Below are 19,356 nucleotides of genomic sequence, written 5' to 3' on the forward strand. Positions count from 1 at the left end.
CCATGCTAGAAGTATTTGTCTATGTATGAAATTTAATAAAAAATATTTGATCCGGCAAGCAGATGGGTAGGTATAGATCGACCTATATTCGGATCTTAAACTATAATTTTTCTCATATATTGCAGATGTATCAGGAGGAGCTTCCCCATCAATTATGAAAACAATGAAATCATGTTTAGATTCATCTATCGTAAGTTCATTCCAGGATAAAACCTACAAACCTTTCAATTATGAAGAAGTATTTTATTTAGCAACACTTGGGGGAAGCGAAGGTAAGTTACGAACTGAAATAAACAACAAACAAATAGCATTTAAGCAAAAAAAGAGCGCGTGATTTGCGGAGTATCGACAGAAGTGAAAACTTATAGATTGGATTGTGTATATTCGATTCGATTCAATTCGTTTCAATTTCTATTCGATCCGATTCTATTTATTTTATTTTCTAGAATAGGGAACTTGCACATTTTTTTTATTACATAATAATGTTCAGTTTTGTATAAAAATGAGATTTCCAAAATTTCACGCTTCAAAACCTCATAATAACTTAGAAGTACAAGGCCGACAAGTATCTCGTGAAATAAAGTTGTCACCGCGCATCAACAAATTTGAAAGTGGCGGTAAAGCAAAGCCATTCGTGAGTATAGCCGTTAAGGAACGATCTGCTCGTAATTTTTACAGTGTTGCATTGTTTCTGCTGCTCACGGTATTTAAATTTGATCTTGTTCTTTTTCGTTTATTTTATTGTTGTGATTTTACGTTTTGTATTTGTGTATTTTGTTTTAATTATTTTAGTTTTATACTCATTTTATGCAAAACTTCTTTTTGGAACTCTTTTTGGAACAAAATTAAAAACTGTAAAGGTAAGTAAATAATTGTAATACAAAAAAGTAGATATACCTAAATTACTGTTATTTAATGGTAGCAATGGTAGCATGGAGCTTAAGAGCAAATTATCCGGACGACCTATTAATACCCAAGTAGCAATTTTTCGACGCATTGGTTGTCAGTACAAACAAATGCACTGTATATAACGTTGCCCGAGAGCATTTTCAGTTGTTTCGGCCAACGTCCCCTACCCCAACTGACATTACGATGTTACAACCTTTAGTTATACGGGCAACTAATTTATTACCATTGTGACAACTACATATCACAGTTCAGTTTTTTCAACAATCGCAACGACTTAAAAATGTTATAATGCTAAACTAATTTACGCCCTGGCCGACTCTGTAGTTGAGTTTGAGTAGAGTTGTCTGTCACGTCACGACCCTGTGTTGTTCTAGAGGTGTGATACGTTTGCGGCAATTTCCAGAGGAGAAAAAGAATTTACTTTATAACCTTATTTTTTTCTTATTATTATATATTTTATTTTGATGGAAATTTTCGATTTATTTAACAACCTGTTTATTTGTTTTTTTTTTAATAGCTGGTTTCTATTCCATGGTTTTATCAGTAGATTTGAGATTTGACAACCTTAATCTTTGTATCAGCTTTCGTAGACAGGGTTGCCAGGTCAGTTTTTACTCTTTCAGTAGTTTTGTTTTCACAAAATCAGTAGATTCTTTTTAGGCCATGTAAATATACAGTATACATCAGTGATATGCACATCCGTCCTAAATGCCCCAAGAGGAATTCCACAAAATTGGAAACCTAATTATTCCAAACGCACCAACTGGTAATTACCATTTTTTAGCTAAAATCTACTACATCAAAAACTAAAATATACTTAAGGATTGTTGGGATATATTTGGGATTTTTTATAATAAAAACACAGCTAACTTAAGGGGATAGGCGCAAATCGTCTGTTAAAATGTTCAATGTATTTTAAATGTTTTCATTTTTTGCGAATCCTTAGAAAACTAATATTTTTGAAAAATTTTAACGCACAAAGAAAGATTACGTTATTACCGAGGACCGAAAGTCCCTGAAAACTTCTATAATGTTTATTTTAATAAGTTACAGGGGTGAAAAACAGAAAAAATTTAGTGTGACTTTTAATTCCAAATATCTCGTTCAAAAGAAACGTTTCGGTTTTTCTAAATAATGCAGTCTTTCATTCTGCGTTTAAATTTTTCAAAAATACTTATTACAGTTTCCTTATGATTCGAAAAAAATGGATTAAATTCTGTTAAAATATACCAAAAATCTACTAAAAAATATTGCCTACTAATGGTTTGTTTTTAACCAAGAGGAGTGATTCAAATTTACCGCGCTGTAATGCTTGTTTGTAATTGGTCCAACTGCAGGCAAGTTTACTCCACTCTTATAAAATTTTGACAGTAATGACATTTATCAAATTTTGACACTAGTGGAATTTCATAGGTTAGTTAAGTTATACCGGCGATTTTTTGGGTTAACTGTGTTATTCCTTTAATGATTGTTAGTCTGCTTTTATATAAAAAGCAGTCGTTTTTAGAACTCTTTAGCGACGTATTAATATAATATAATATTTATGGATTACCGTTGAGGGCCGACATGATCAACCAAAAAAGAAGATGTATTTGGTTGTTATTCTAGTGACTTTCTTAGGCGTGAATCTGCCTTTTAAGTTTACTCCTCCTGGTTAAAAAATAAACTATATAATTTTTTAAAAAATATCAAAAATCTACCAAAAAAGTAGAAATCTACTAAATGTGGCAACGCTGTTAATGAGAATGATACACTTTTGCACTGGTCACATGACCTCTGTCGGCTAATAAGAGGGTGCGTTCTAAAATGGTTTTGATAGTCGGCGCGGTCGGGTTTGGTTGGCGATTGGACTTCTAAGTTGTCTTGTCCGTCTAAGGTTGGTTATAAGGTATTTTTTAAGTAATATTGGTAATATTGTTTAATGCGCCATTTTGGTTTTCCTTGAGATTTTTGGGATGTAAAGAAAATGAAAACACAGAATATAAAAATGCAGGCATTTTCTGATACCTTTAAAAGCACCATCAATACATTAAATTTATACAGAACATCTTTAACATAAATTTTGACATTTATATTAAAATTTGATTTTTTAAATTTGCATATTTTTGTCAAAAATGTCATAAAAAAAGGAGCGCGTGTGTTTTTTAAAGGTGAAATATCCATATTTGACGGTAATCTGAGATGCGTTTATAAATTTCACATCAGGTAATAAGTCCTTTATGTATTTATATAAATTTAAATACCCAATACGATGTCAAAACAGTTTACTTTTTGGTTTTCGCATTCACCATACAGGTGTTAAAAATATAGGTAAAAAAACATAACTAGTCTGACTCCTTGAGCAACCATTGCACGCGCAGATGCTTTTTATAGTCGCTTCAGTTGTCTTATGCAACGCTTACGAAACGATGTTGCTTACAGGAGGTTGCCTAGGCAACGTTAAGACAACTCAAAAATCGTCCACCAAATCAGAGCAGAATAGGGTCGTCTTCTAGGCAATAACAACGTTGTAAGAAAACGTTGCCACGCGGTAGACAACGTTGTCGCGTCGACAAATCGCTACTTGGTAAGTCGAGAAATTATTGCTAATGTGTTAGCCTTTATGAAAACGGAAGCTGAAGAAGGTGTCACAATACCTCATTATCGCATAAAAGAGCATGTGGCAGAAGCGGCAGGTGTTTCCTAAAGTACAATAATTTATAGAATCTTAGCTGAATAAACGAAAATTGAGCAAGCTATATCTTATAGAAAGTAGTAAACAAACACCTATATTTACCATACTATTTTATAATATGGTATCCATAGCAACTTCTTTATGCTGGCACTAATGGAACATATGCAATTGCAGGATAATGTGACAATGCTCCTCCTTTTCTTCTTCAAGAAATCATATTATAAAAGAAAAAAAGAAGCAAACTTTCGAAGACGTTGACAAAGGGGTGTCAATGCGTATTATTCATAGTATTTGCATATGAGTGGTGCAGAAGTACCTCAGCTAAAATATATTCTGTCTAAATTCAGAGATGCTGGAGGCGATTAAGATACTTTTTAGGAAATTTTAGAAGATTAATTATAATAGATAATAGACTGGTTTCCGTTGGAGAAAATCAAAAACAAATCGAAGACTTCTAATGGAAATATATGACATTCAGAAGCTTCGTATACACTATTTAAGAGCAACCATGCAAAAAATGGGAGCAAGGATTTTAGTTCAACAATCAACAATAGAAAATAATATGGAAAAACTGGTCATGACTTTGAGAGACACAGATTCGGAATGGGATTTTTCTGATGATGAAGAATTAGATACCGAGAATTTCTAACCCCGCGGGTAAAAATAAACTGATTTATTTAAACCCCATTTATTTGATAATATCTACGACTCATTAATGCTATTATTGTTTCAGAATTTTCAGTAATATTTTACAATAGACAATATTATGTACACGTACTTTTTAATTTAAAGAAAATAATTTTGCCGAATTTGTTACTGTTATATTAAAAAGAATTTAAAATATTAAAATGATAGTAAAAATCATATAATTATTGCAATATTTAAATATTTATTTTGAAACGTTAAATACTTATCAGTAATGTAGTTTTGCAATTAGGATCTTTTAAAATAAAAGTGTCTTAATTGTATTGTAATGACATCGTAATTATCTATTGTTGGGTAAATATTATATTTCAATCAAATCATTATTTTGTTTGCCCTTTATTCCATACAATGTTTTAAAATTCTTTATCTGATTATGGATTTACACGACATGCAATTATTTGAGACTCATTTCTTTAGATACCATACTAAAAATACCCAATATTACAGTGGTCACTCACATATTGACAACATTGCGGTACGGACAAAGCGGTAATATTCGGATAAACTTCATCTTTTTCTGTCTGAAGGCTTTCTTTGTCTGCGCAGTATAAGACACGCCCATTTCACGAGATCCCTGTTCACCTGTACAAATTTAAAGTCTTCGGTATTTTAAAGTAGTTCGAACGGCCCGTGACGTCACCTAGTTTTACATTAGTTATTATTATGGTTATATTTCGCTGTGTCTAGGTAAACGCTAACGTGTACGCAAATAAAAAAGTTAGGTACATACACGCGAATTAAACTTCATCAAGCCAGTGACGTCATTATTTAACGTACGCAGTGACTGTATATTTTGGTAAATACATGCTATTTTGATATGTTTAGTGTTTGTTTGATAGAAAAATATTTGTTAAGGGAAGGGAAGCAGAACTATTCAGATGTTTCAAACTTAATTGTAATAAATCAATGTATATAATAAAAGTATATATTTAGGTTAGCAAAATAAATATATGTATTTAATTGACATGACACGTACAAAATATTGCTAAAATATTTTTTATACGTAAGTTAATTATTATAATCAACTATTCTAAATGGGAAATGAGCCACAATTTAACTAAAAAAGGTTTTATTAACGTTTCGACGTCCAAATCGGATGTCATTGTCAAAATACAAAAATTAGTCAGATTAAATAAATTATTAGAAAAAATTTTTTACTAAGCAAGAACATTTTTGTTTAATTTAATAATATTTTGTATTTTGACAACGACGTCCGATTTAGACGTTGAAACGTTAACAACATCATTTTTTTAGTTAAATTGTGGCTTAGTTCCCATTTAGAATAGTTGATTACAAAAATGCCACAAGGAAATAGCTTCATAACAAGTTAATTATTATTGTGAAAGCTTTAGGTCTTCCTTTTATTTTAATTCTGGACGGTAATACTAAATATTGTATATACTAAATTGTAACATAATACTAAATACTGTATTTCACTTATAACTAAAAAAATATATATTAATTTATAGTCTCTTAACTTTTTCATACTGTTTTAAAATGTTGTTAAACTCATTAAAACAACTAAATAATTGTCCACACTGCATAGTTAATTTAAAAACAAACACTAAACAAATAAAAAATAAGAAATCTCTTTAATAATCAATATTTAAATTAAAGTATAAACACAACGCAATTAAGCAAATTCCAACACTCTGACACTAACTTTTTTATTTGCGTACACGTTAGCGTATACCTAGACACAGCGTTATAGTTAGGTATATTCTTCTTTTCCTTCTTTAGTTTATTGGCCTCCACCTACTTGGGTATTTGGCCAGCTCGTCGTAGGGTAATAAAGGAAAAATATTTATATTCTAAAGGCTGTATGACACTATGCATTTTCTTGTATCATTTCTAATATCGTTTCTGATATCGTTTCTTGTATACATTTTCTTGTATCATTTCTTGTACGTACATTTGTGCCCTGTATGACACTATGCAAGTTCTTATATCGAAAATTGTATGAAATTCGGCACGTGGTTGGTCGAAATTTTGTTTGTCACCCTGTCCTGTGTCACGTTATGGTAGTACCGCATCTACAGCTACAGCTGATTTTAAAGATTTTATAAAATTTATAAACTTTTAATTAACATTTTAATGTTAACCAGAATTTTACGTTGACTGTTTCTTCTTCTTCTTCTTCTTCTTGTAATAGGACTATGTCCTGTTTCTTCTGTTACAGTCTTTGCTGCGATCCGGAGCTCCAACTCTCGTACCATCGTTTTTTGGGTCTTCCTATGGGTCGCTTGGTGTTGGGCTTCTGTGTTTTCGCCCAATGCGCCATACGTTCAGGGTCCATCCGATCTACGTGGTCCCTCCACATGCGTCGTCGCGCTCTTGTCCATCTCACTACGTCCTGAACGCCTAGCTCTCTCAATGTGTCTTCGTTTCGTACTCTATCTCTGAGTGTGATACCTCTTATGGATCTTAGGGTTTTCATCTCTGTTGTTCTCATTATCTGTTTGGTCTTTGTTGTCTCGGCCCTTGTCTCAGCTGCGTATGTCAGTACGGGTCTAACACATGTCTTATAAATGCGGACTTTGCTTTCGGTGCTCATATATTTATTCCGCCAGATTATATCCCTCAGGAAACCAGATATTCTCGCTGCTTTCATTGCCTGCTGTTTTGATTCTTGCCACAGATGCCTGTCGCTAGATATTTCCACACCTAAGTATCTGCAATCCATTACCTGTTCGATTATATGGTCGTCCACTACTAACTTACATCTAATTGGGTTCCTGGATATTACCATCGATTGGGTTTTCTCTTTGGATAGTGTCAGGTTATACTTTTCGGCGGTTATTTTGAATTTTTGTAGTAGGCGTTGTAAGTCATCTTCGTTTTCGGCTATTAAGATTGCATCATATGCGTAGCAAAGTATTCTCATGGTTCGGTTACCCATTTTGTATCCCTGATTCATTATGTTAACACTACCTATAACTTCATCCATTATTAAATTAAATAGGCATGGACTGAGGCTGTCCCCTTGTCTAATGCCTGCATTGATTTTGATTTCTTCCGTGAGCCCGTGTGTGGTTTTAATTCGTGTTTTGTTGGATCTATTGAGCTCTTTGATTATGTGTCTATACCTCTGACCTATGTTTTTCTTTTCAAGGATAGTGAGCACGTCCTTTAATCGTACTCTGTCAAATGCTTGTTTCAGATCTACAAAGCATGTGAACATGGGCTTGTCGAATTCTATTGATTTCTCAACTAATTGTCGCATTATGAAAATAGTGTCTATTGTAGATCTGTTTGGGCGAAAACCCTGTTGTTCTTCCGATACACCGGCTTTCTTATATATTTTTTGGGATAGAATTTTTGTCAATAGTTTTGATGTAGAATTGAGTAGTGTAATTCCTCGGTAGTTCGTAGGATCTGTCTTTACGCCTTTCTTGTAGATGGGTATTGTTATACTCTCTCTCCATTCCTCTGGTACTGCCATGTTGTTTACAATTTTTTTGAATAATGTTGTTATCTCTTCTATTATTTTTGTACCTCCGTATTTAATTAATTCATTTGGTATATTATCCGGACCTGGTGATTTTCTATTTTTTGATCTTTTGATTGCTTCGTTTACTTCTTCTTGGGTGATGTTGTCATTCTCTGTTTCTTCTTGGTGAATGTTTTGTAGGTCATTTCTTTGTACTTCATTATTATCGTCGTTATCGTCTTTGTATAGATTCTCGAAATGAGTTACCCATTCTTCTGGTTTTATTGCGTTAATTTGTAATTCTTCGGTAACCGGCTTCTTCCTGTTCCTCAACATGTTCCATACCTTCCTTTGACCTCCTCGTAAATCATGTTCCATGTCATTTGAGAATTTTTCCCAATATATTTGTTTTAGATCTTTGATTCTGTTAGTTGTTCTATTTCTTTCTGATTTGACGTTGACTGTTTGAGGTTGATTATTTGTGTTTTTATTTTGTTTTGATATTTGTGCTAAAATATTTGCATTAGAATTATCTTCAGTTTGATCCAAATTAGGAAGTATTGTATTTTCGTCTATTAAAAAATTATGCACCATGAAACCTAAATTTATAGTTTGAACTTTACTAGGAGCTAAATATATGGTTATTAGTAGAACAGTAGTCCATACCAAACGGTATATTAAGTATCAATAAAAGATTTATAAATAATACCTACAAAAACACAAATAAATTCATCAATACATGATCCCATTTTCATCTCAGCCGCCATTATGAGTAAGTCATTATGACATTTTAGATGTTTTACCAGCAGGTTTTACGTTTTCGCTCTTTGCGCAGAAATTGGCGCAGTTCTTGTACAAGAATCTGTGTCTGACTCAAATTCTTGTATCGTTTCTGACATCGTTTCTTGTATCTGTGTATGACACTATGCATTTTGTTGACATATCAGAAACGATATTAGAAATGATACAAGAAAATGTATAGTGTCATACAGCCTTAATGACATTTATCGTATGTCGTTGTAATAATATATACCAGTATGTTGAGATTGGAGTTTGATACAGTTTTTGAAGGAAAGAAAAGAAGGTGTACTATTGAAAATAAAACCATTTTGTAAAAGTAAAAATTTTCTATGAATAGTTCAAACGAACAAAAACACTTTTAACGTCACATAACTGTATTTTTTACTGACGTTTATATTGTCTAATTAATTTTGTTTACTTTTTGGTGTAAAATGTAAATGCAAAACCATATGACGTCACGACGCGTTTTTTGCTGGCTGGAATAATTTGAATTTTTAATCGTCTTTAGGGGGAAAACGAAAGACAAACAAAACTTTTTTATCATTGATACATGTTTTAAATTATGTTCTGTTGTGATTTATAACATTTTTTTCCAATTTTAAATTTTATGCAAGTTCCCTATTATATTTAATTTGTTTTCATTTTATTGAAATGTAATTAATTTTATTTAATTTTATTTAATCTTATTTAATTTTATTTAATGTATTTAATTTAATTCAATTTAATTAATTTTGTTTAATGTTATTCAGTTTTATGAAATTTTATTTATTTTCACTTAATTTTATTTAGTTTTTTAATTATATTTAATTTTATATAATTGTATTTTTTTTGTTGAATTATATTCAATTTTATTAAATTTTGCTTAACTTTATTTCATTTTACTTAATTTGGTTTAATTTTATTTAATTTGATTTAATTTTATTTAATCTTATTTAGCTTTAATTAATTTTATTTAATTCTGTTTAATTTAATTTATTTCTATTTAATTTCATTTATATAATTTAATTTTGAAAAAAAAACAAAAATTCTCATCTAAATTGAGTGAGTTGCAGACATTTATTTCAAAATAATGTGGCAACCAACAATAAAATATGTTTGCGTACGTACCAGCTTAAATAGATATCAAACATCGAGTACGTTGTGTCTGATGATTCATTAGCAGTATGAATTCACATCTTATTGGTGAAAAATTGGTATATTAGTACTTAAGATCGTTATCAAAGACAAGATATATTTGAATGTTTGTTTAAAAATTTCTATTTTTAAAAATTTAATCATTTCATTAAAAATTGGAATCAAAGTGCTATCGTAAAAAATTGAAGATAACTACACCGACGAAATCTCCATACAACAAGGAGTCAGACAAGGTTGCTTTGTCCCCAACATTGTTAAATGTTTACTCGGACCAGATATTTAAAAAATCACTTCAGAGACAGCCGTATGGAATAGAAATCAACGGAGAACTTCTTCTTCATCTTCTTCGTCTTCTTCTTCTTCTTCTTATTTTTCTTCTTCTTCTTCTTATATTATGCCTTTTGGCCTGTTCCTAACCGATTTTGAGCTTGTATTCGTAGCTGTGATGTTGACTGCTAGCTATCTCGCAACCTTTTAAAGGGCCTTCCTATTGGCCCCTTGCCTGTTGGCTTCGAATCCCTGGCTATACGGGCTATTCTCTCGCTGTCCATTCTCGTCACATGCTGATTCCACTCTCGTCGTCTCTGTCTTTCCCATCGTACTATATCTTGTATGTTACAGAGATCTCTTATTCTGTCGTTCGGTATTCTGTCTCTCAGTGTTTTCCCAGTTATTGACCTCAACGTTCTCGTTTCTGATTTTCTCAGTATCCTCTTGGTTTCTGCTGTGTCACATCTTGTTTCTATCGCGTACGTCATGATAGGTCTTACACATGATTTGTATATGCGTACTTTACCTCCAGCCTCATATCTTTGTTTCTCCAGATGACATCCCTCAGACATCCTGGCACGTAATTGGCTTTATTTGCTTGCTTTCGGACGCTTTCTTTAACATCTCCATAACTACATATTTCAACTCCCAGATATTGGAAACTCGAGACTTGTTCAATTAGTTCGTTGTTAACTACTAATTTGCATCTTATGGGTTCCCTTGACACTACCAGGGATTTTGTCTTAGCTGTTGATATTTTCATGTTATAGTTCTTCGCCACTGCATTGAAAGTTTGTGTCATTCGCTGTAGGTTATCTTCGTTATCGGAGATTAAGATTGCGTCGTCAGCATAACAGAGGATTTTTATTTGTTTTTCTGCCATCTTATATTGTTTTCCAGTACCTTTAATGTTTTCTATGATTTTGTCCATTATTAAATTAAAAAGCAATGGGCTCAAGCTATCCCCTTGTCTGATTCCCGAGTTAATTTCTACTTCCGATGTTAGTTCATTCTGGACTTTTATTCTGGTTTTGTTCTTTGTATTAACGTCTTTAATTATCCTTGTCATCTTGTTGGGCTGATTTTTCTTCTTTAGCAATCTTAGCACATCTTCCAATCTTACACAATCCAAGATTACCCTATGACGAACTGCGCTTTTGCCCTGGGGGTGAAAACAACCCCATCTAGCGGATGAAAATATTTTAATCAAAATAACTATGGAAATCGATAGAGTGATCAATTCTGAGTAAATTTTGTTCTATAAAATTTTTTTTGCAGAATTGATCCAAGTTATTTGCGATTGAAACTATGCATTTTTCATTGAAAACAACTCACGTTGTATAACCGTTTTTCATGAATAACTTAAAAATATTTAATTTTATAGAAAAAATCATTAAGAACAAAATTGTGGCTAATAAAAAAACAAAGAGATTCGCGTCGCAAAGACCTAGGTAAACCCAATAACGACTCAGTTATTGCTCCTTAAAGGATGCCCAAGTAGCAATTTTTCGACGCATTGGTTGTCAGTACAAACAAATGCACTGTCTACAACGTTGCCCGAGAGCATTTTCAGTTGTTTCGGCCAACGTCCCCTACCCCGACTAACATTACGATGTTATAACCTGTAGTTATACGGGCAACTAATTTATTACCATTTTGACAACTACATATCACACTTCAGTTTTTTCAACAATCGCAACGACTTAAAAATGTTATAATGCTAAACTAATTATTATATATTTTATTTTGATATACATTTTCGATTTATTTAACAACCATTCCATTGTTTTATCAGTAGATTTGAGATTTGATAACCATCTTTGTATCTGCTTTGGTAGACAGGGTTGCCAGGTCAGTTTTAACTCTTTCAGTAGTTTTGTTTTCACAAAATCAGTAGATTCCTTTTAGACCATGTAAATATACAGTAATACAGTGATATGCGCATCCGTCCTAAATGTCCCAAGAGCAATTCCACAAAATTGGAAACCTAATTATTCCAAACTACCATGTGGTAATTATCATTTTTTAGCTAAAATCTACTAAATCAAAAACTAAAATTTACTTAAGTATTTTTGGGATATATTTGGGATTTTTTATAATAAAAACAACAGCTAACTTAAGGGGATAGGCTCAAAATGTCGTCTGTTAAAATGTTCAATGTATTTTAAATGTTTTCGTTTTTTGCGAATCCTTAGAAAACTAATAAGTATTTTTGAAAAATTTAAACGCACAAAGAAAGATTACGTTATTACCGAGGACCGAAAGTCCCTGAAAACTTCTATAATGTTTATTTTAATACGTTACAGGGATGAAAAAAAGGAAAAATTTAGTGACTTTTAATTCCAAAATATCTCGTTCAAAAGAAACGTTTTGGTTTTTCTAAATAATGCAGTCTTTCATTCTGCGTTTAAATTTTTCAAAAGGACTTATTATAGTTTCCTCATGATTCGAAAAAAATGGATCAAATTCTGTTGAAATATACCAAAAATCTACTAAAAAATATTGCCTACTAGAATTTTTTAAAAAATATCAAAAATCTACCAAAAAAGTAGAAATCTACTAAATGTGGCAACGCTGTTAATGAGAATGATACACTTTTGACACTGGTCACATGACCTCTGTCACCCAATAAGAGGGTGCGTTCTAAAATGGTTTTGATAGTCGGCGCTGCCGGGTTTGGTTGGCGACTGGACTTCTAAGTTGTCTTATCCGTCTAAGGTTGGTAATTAGGTATTTTTTTAGTAATATTGGTAATATTGTTTAATGCGCCATTTTGGTTTTACTTGAGATTTTTGGGATGTAAAGAAAATGAAAACACAGAATATAAAAAATGCAGGCATTTTCTGATAACTTTAAAAGCACCATCAATACATTAAATTTATACAGAACATCTTTAATATAAATTTTGACTTTTATATTAAAATTTGATTTTTTAAATTTGCATATTTTTTGTCAACAATGTCATAAAAAAAGCAGCGCGTGTGTTTTTTAAAGGTGAAATATCCATATTTGACGGTAATCTGAGATGCGTTTATAAATTTTACATCAGGTAATAAGTCCTTTATGTATTTATATCATATAAATTTAAATACCCAATACGATGTCAAAACAGTTTACTTTTTAGTTTTCGCATTCACCATACAGGTGTTAAAAATATAGGTAAAAAACATAACTAGTCTGACTCCTTGAGCAACCATTGCACGCGCAGGTGCTTTTTATAGTCGCTTCAGTTGTTTTATGCAACGGTTACGAAACGATGTTGCTTAAACAGGAGGTTGCCTAGGCAACGTCAAGACAACTCAAAAATCGTCCACCAAATCAGTGCAGAATAGGGTCGTCTTCTAGGCAATAACAACGTTGTAAGAAAACGTTGCCACGCGGTAGACAACGTTGTCGCGTCGACAAATTGCTACTTGGGTGGTTATTTTCGAAGAACCTCGAAATGGAGAACCTTTAATCTCAAATAACTCGAATGTGGTGCAATTTTTTGAGAAAACTTAAGAGATATCTTTTAAATACCATTAAAAAATCTTTCAAATAAGGTTTGATAAAAGTTTTTTGAATGAGATCTGACTGACTTATGACGAAAATAAAGTTGCGATCTCTGCTTTTTTCTTTTTGAAATGTAAAAATTAAACCCTCGTCGTTACAATCCTAATAGAAATGAATAGCTTTCCACTTGAAATTAACTTTATTTAGGTATAATTGATACGATCCATCTGATTCGACCGGTTTGGAATGCTTAGTTTAGAAAAAAATAGTTGATCAAATCGAAAATGATATTATTATAATTAAAAAAAGTGCATTTTTCTTAAATAAACCTATAAGTGTTCATGATACAAAAACAAAAAATAATCAAAGTTTTCAGTAAAAGAAATTATACAATTAATATTAGGAACATTTTTTCATACCATGAATACTTTTAGATTTATTTAAGAAAAATGCACTTTTTTTTAATTTTAAAAATGTCATCTATTTAATCAACTATTTTTTCTAAACTAAGCATTCCAAACCGGTAAAATTACATGGATCGTATCAATTATACCTATATAAAGTTAATTTCAAGTGGAAAGCTATTCATTTCTATTAGGATTGTAACGACGAGGGTTTAATTTTTACATTTCAAAAAGAGAAAAGGATAGATCGACTTTATTTTTATCATAAATCAGTCAGTTCTTATGCAAAAAGCTTTTGTTAGAGCTTATTTGAAAGGTATTTTATTTAGCTTTAAAAGATGTCTCTAAAGTTTTCCCAAAAAATTGCACCACATTCGAGTTATTTGAGATTAAAAGTTCTGCATTTCGATGTTCATCGAAAATCACCATCCTTTAAAGAGCAATAAATCAGTCGTTATTGGGTTTACATAGGTCTTTCAGACGCGAATCTTTGTTTTTTTATTAGCTACAATTCTGTTCCTAATAATTTTTTCTATAAAATTAAATATTTTTAAATTATTCATGAAAAACGGTTATAAAACGTGAGTTTTTTCAATGAAAAATGCATAGTTTCAATCGCAAATAACTTGGAAAGTGTAAATTTTGCAAAAAAATTTTATAGAACAAAATTTACTTAGAATTGGTCACTCTATATATTTCCATAGTTATTTTGATTAAAATATTTTCATCCGCTAGATGGGGTTGTTTTCACTCCCAGGGCAAAAGCGTAGTTCAGCATAGGGTAGATTTTGACAAAGGTTATAATTACTACGTAAATCCAAATTTTCAAGGAAATCGACATTGGTTCTCAAAATTCCACGAGAAAATGGCTATTGGTTGGACTATTATATGCCAGTGCTTTCTCAGCAATTTGTCTGGCTATGAATATGGCGTCTATTGTGAACCTATTTTTCAGAGAACGGAGAACTACTTAATATAATTAGATAAGCGGACGATGCTGTAATTTTGTCAGAAGATATTGAAGATCTCTAAATTCTACTTGATCGCATTCACGAAGTAGGAGAGGAAATGGGCGTTAAAATCAACTCGAACAAAACCAAATTTTTAGTTTTTAGTCCTGACCCACATCCAGATGCAGAGCTTCAATTAAATAGAGTCCAAGTTGAAAAAGTTCACAAAATGGCATATTTGGAAACTATCATAATGGACCAACTAGATCCAGACAGAAATAAAACGCAGAATAGCAATGAATAAAACTACTTTTATGAAAATGAAGTCATTTCTGTGCAATCTTTCTTTCCATCTTGTATGCACTCCATCCCAAACCCTTGTTTCAGTTCATCACAGATTATCGAATTCTCTCTAACGCATTACAGTTGGAAGCGACAGAAAAAGCTACCTCTGTGATTATTAGGTATACATTGAACTTAGGAAATAATGTATTCCTTGACGGGTATTTGCATATTAAAACGGATTTATAATTTTTACTTACATATGTACAATTGGTTGGCGATTACAATACTCTAACTAAATAGATAGGGGAAGGTGGTACACAGTGAGACGCGGTACACAGTAAGACAATCAATTTAAATTCTAAAGTTTTCTTCCTATTGCTTCGCCAATCTACCTGGCCTAACCACCATAGCTGTAAGACGCATCGCATTTGATGTAGCTAAAGTAAACAAATTGAAGAAACCAAAATCATGGACAGAACGTAGAATGGCCGGTATCGACTGGTTTCGTGCATTTATGAAAAGAAAAAAGTTGAGCATGCGACAACCTGAGGCATGTAGCTTTGTACGCTTAACTTCTTTCAATCGACACAACGTTCAGCTGTTTTTGATAATCTTCAAAACATCCTAAACAAATATCCTATTTTAATTGAGTGTTCACGTATTTTTAATCTTGATGAGACTAGCACAAAAACTGTCCACGACCCCAAAAAAGTTGTGACTGAAAAAGGGATTAAGCAAGTAAATAGCTGCACTAGTGGTGAACATGGTGTGCTCGTTACCACCTGTTGTATAATATCCGCCCTTGGCACATACTGTCCACCAGTGATGGTATTTCCACGTAAATTCTTTAAAGAGCATATGCTAAATGGAGCACCTCGTGGTACTTTGGAACTAGCTAACCCTTCAGGTTGGATGACAGCAGAACTTTTTTTACAAGTATTAGAACATTTTATCAAATGCAGCAGCAGTTCCAAAGAAAATCCGTCGCTGCTAATATCAAGGGCGGATCCAGGGAGGGGGCCATGGCCCCCTCCGAGAATTTAAAAAAATATAAATTTAACTATTTGCAGTTCAAATGTTTTTAATTTCAAACACATATATATGTACCTACAAGACAGGGGATTAACATGTTTTCTGGACAACAAAAAGGAAGTAATGGAAGCTTAAAGAATGACTTTTCAAGCTTAAAGAAGCTTTTAAGAATGGTTTTTTATAAATTAAAATGTTGATAATTTTACAAAGTGCCAATTATTGTTAGAATAACCTTGACAGCCATCAAAATCGTATACATTTCCACATTCTATACACACAAAGAATAAAAAAGAAATGAAGCGTTACTTGGGTCACTAGCACTTAGAACAAAGGAGTTGGTTGGTATTTTCTCACAGTCAAAAGGAATTGTTTTACAAGTATTGCGTTTTATTTTTCTAATGAAAAATATGGTCACAATAACTGGATGATAGCTCAAAGCCTTGTCACGAAACCTTTAACATCTTTCGCCAAACTCATGAGCAAAGACGGAGCCATATAAACCCATGAAAAAACATCATACCACCAGGAGTGCGTTCAGGTTGAGCTGGATTTTCTACAAAGTTATAGCGACCCTCAAAAGTCAGTCATTAACCAGATAGACTCGCAGAGGTCTAAACAGATACAAAAAAATAAAGAAAGACTACGACCAATAGCAGTGGCTATAGTGTTCTTAGTTCGACAAAATATTACTCTAAGAGACCATCGTGACGATGGCCTTCTGCTTCTGGACGAAGATGCTGGACTTAGCAATGAGGGGAATTGTTAAGGTTTAAAATTGCATCAGGAGATAAGACTCTTAAATAACACCTATCGACAGCATCTTCCTGAGCAACATACATTAGTAGCAGCAGTCAAAATCAATTAGTAACATGTTGCGATAAAGAAATAATTCAACAAATAATATTTGACGACCGACGTATCCCACGTGGAACAGCTTTATCTAAATTTGAGATACATATACAATATGTAATAACATTCGTGAAGACTTTGTCAAATTCATTGATGCTTATGAGAACCTAAAAATAATTAGTGAAAATCAAGATAGAGGGAATTCTTTCCCAATTGCCAAATTTCCCAATGCTTCTCCTGACAGGAGAAACATTGGGAAAAATAGTATTAAACGTGTTGAAAGAACTGCATTTGGATCCGAAGAAATGTGTAGGAATCGGTACTACGGCAGGAATGGTGAGTTTTATGGCACTTCTCACACACAGTAAAAGTGTGTGAAAAGTGGCTTAAAACTCACCATTGTAACCCTAATTTTTAAAAATTATCCCCCGTACCTCCGGTACTCCTCCCCAAAAATATTTTGTGGCCCCTCCCGAAAATCGTTCCTGGATCCGCCCTTGGCTAATATTTGATAACCACGAGAGCCACGTCACAGTGGAAATAATCATGAAGGCTCGAGAAGCAGGTGTCCATATTTTGACGTTGCCCCCACATTGTAGCAACAAACTCCAGCCCTTAGATGTGGCTGTCTTTGGACCTTTCAAGGCATATTATAATGCTGCATGTGAGGCTTGGCTACTGAATCATAAAGGAACGCCTATCACAATATACAATATCGCTGAGTTGGTTGGTACAACACACGATAAAGCTCTCGTACCTCAAAATATTCGGTCAGGCTTTGAAAAAACAGGAATATGTCCCTTCAATCCAAATATTTTTAGAGAAAGCGACTTTCTTGGATCGGCAGTGACAGATCGTCCTATGGAAATTGTAGAAGAGAAGTCCTTCATAATGTCCTTCCGGGATCATCGGCTGTAAACTCTGTTCCTCTAGACCCAAGTCCTGAAACACCCTCTAGAAATACCAAAAAAAAAATAAAAATTTCATTTCACCAGAGATATTGCAAGGATATCCTAAGGCCAAGGCAAGAAAAGTTAATCTTCTTCTCTCTCGGAAGCCGAGAGAGAAGAAGAAAAATAGTATCCTCACAAGCACTCCTGAGAAAGATGCGCTCGAAGCAAAACGGAACTAGTTGGTTTCTTCGACAATGAAACAGAAAGTTACCCGTGTTGTGAACATTGAGAGTTCTTCGGATGAAAGTGAACCAGCTTTTAATTTGGGAGATAGTGATGATAACGATGATTCTTGGATAGGACCAGTGGATGATGAAGCATTTGACTGCAATCGTGACCCTGTAGAGGGTGATTATGTTTTAGTGAAATTCAAAGAAAAGTCCAAAAGTATATTTTACGTGGGACTTGTTGTATCGTGCAACAATTCAGAAGTAGAGGTCAATTTTATGCGCAAAACCAACAAAATAGGTGCCTCGTGTTGCGTATTTCCCACTGTTCCTGATATTGCTTTTGTGAAGAAAGAAGATGTCAGATTTTTTCTTCCAAATCCAACGCCATTTCGCAATAACAAGAGGCTGACAGCATCTTACAATAAATTTGAAATACATTTTGGTCATCTAGACGTTCGCTAAGTAGCCTTCATTTCAGATATCAGCTCTTATGTTTTCTTGGGAAATATATAAGTACTTTACGAAGTTATATTGACTATTTTTTTTATTTTTCTTGTCGAACTATGGAATATATCATGTGTCTCACTGTGTACTAGTAATAACATGTCTCAATGTGTACCAGGGGTGTAGTGATGTTGATTATAGTTACTTTCGAGTATACGTTACGAATCGTTACTTTTGTATAAAGTAATCATTTAAAGTATTCGTTACTTTGATTACTTTTGTATTTGGGTACCGGTAATCATATCGAGAATCGCATTTCTCAGTATTTTGTATAAGTATCTATAAAATCCGATATAACGACCTTCACCGATCTATTTAATGGACAGAAATTAAATTATGTATTTTACAATTACAATATGTAATTATTCTGTCATTGCTGCTCCACAATATCAGTAATCTCGAGTAATCTGTTTGCATCAATTAAGTGCCAAAAACAAACCCTCGAAACTCTAGATGACGTACCTTAACAGTAACCCTGGGCACCCAGGTGCTTCGGAGGTCGGTTCTGATTGCAAATTCGGGTTCAGTGACCCCAAATACCTCGAAATAAGAAAATCTGGCCCCTAATATACCGATTTTAACATGTTTATGCATTTTTCGATGCGTTTTATACACTTCAAAATGTAATAATGCATTTCCACCTATTTTTGTATTGTAGACTTTTTTCCAGACGTCATCCTAATCCTAATAATAATACAATGCGAAAAGTTGCAAGTCTCTAAGTACCTATTGTATTTAAAAATAGATTTATTCCTGTGTTTTTAGTGTTAAATGCCCTGGTCTGATAAAAAAAA

General features: G+C 32.9%; 1 protein-coding gene across 1 annotated transcript in view; it reads left to right on the top strand.

Annotated features, from left to right (window-relative positions):
* Positions 1-19,356, top strand: part of LOC126879706 (guanine deaminase) — a 181,473-nt gene that overhangs the window by 156,988 nt on the left and 5,129 nt on the right. Inside the window, exon 8 of the mRNA XM_050642891.1 lies at positions 126-272. Within this exon, the coding sequence (XP_050498848.1) occupies positions 126-272 (147 nt within the window). The remainder of the gene's footprint in view (positions 1-125; positions 273-19,356) is intronic.

The sequence above is a fragment of the Diabrotica virgifera genome, chromosome 2, assembly GCF_917563875.1.
Source record: "Diabrotica virgifera virgifera chromosome 2, PGI_DIABVI_V3a".
Taxonomy (NCBI): Eukaryota; Metazoa; Arthropoda; class Insecta; order Coleoptera; family Chrysomelidae; genus Diabrotica; species Diabrotica virgifera.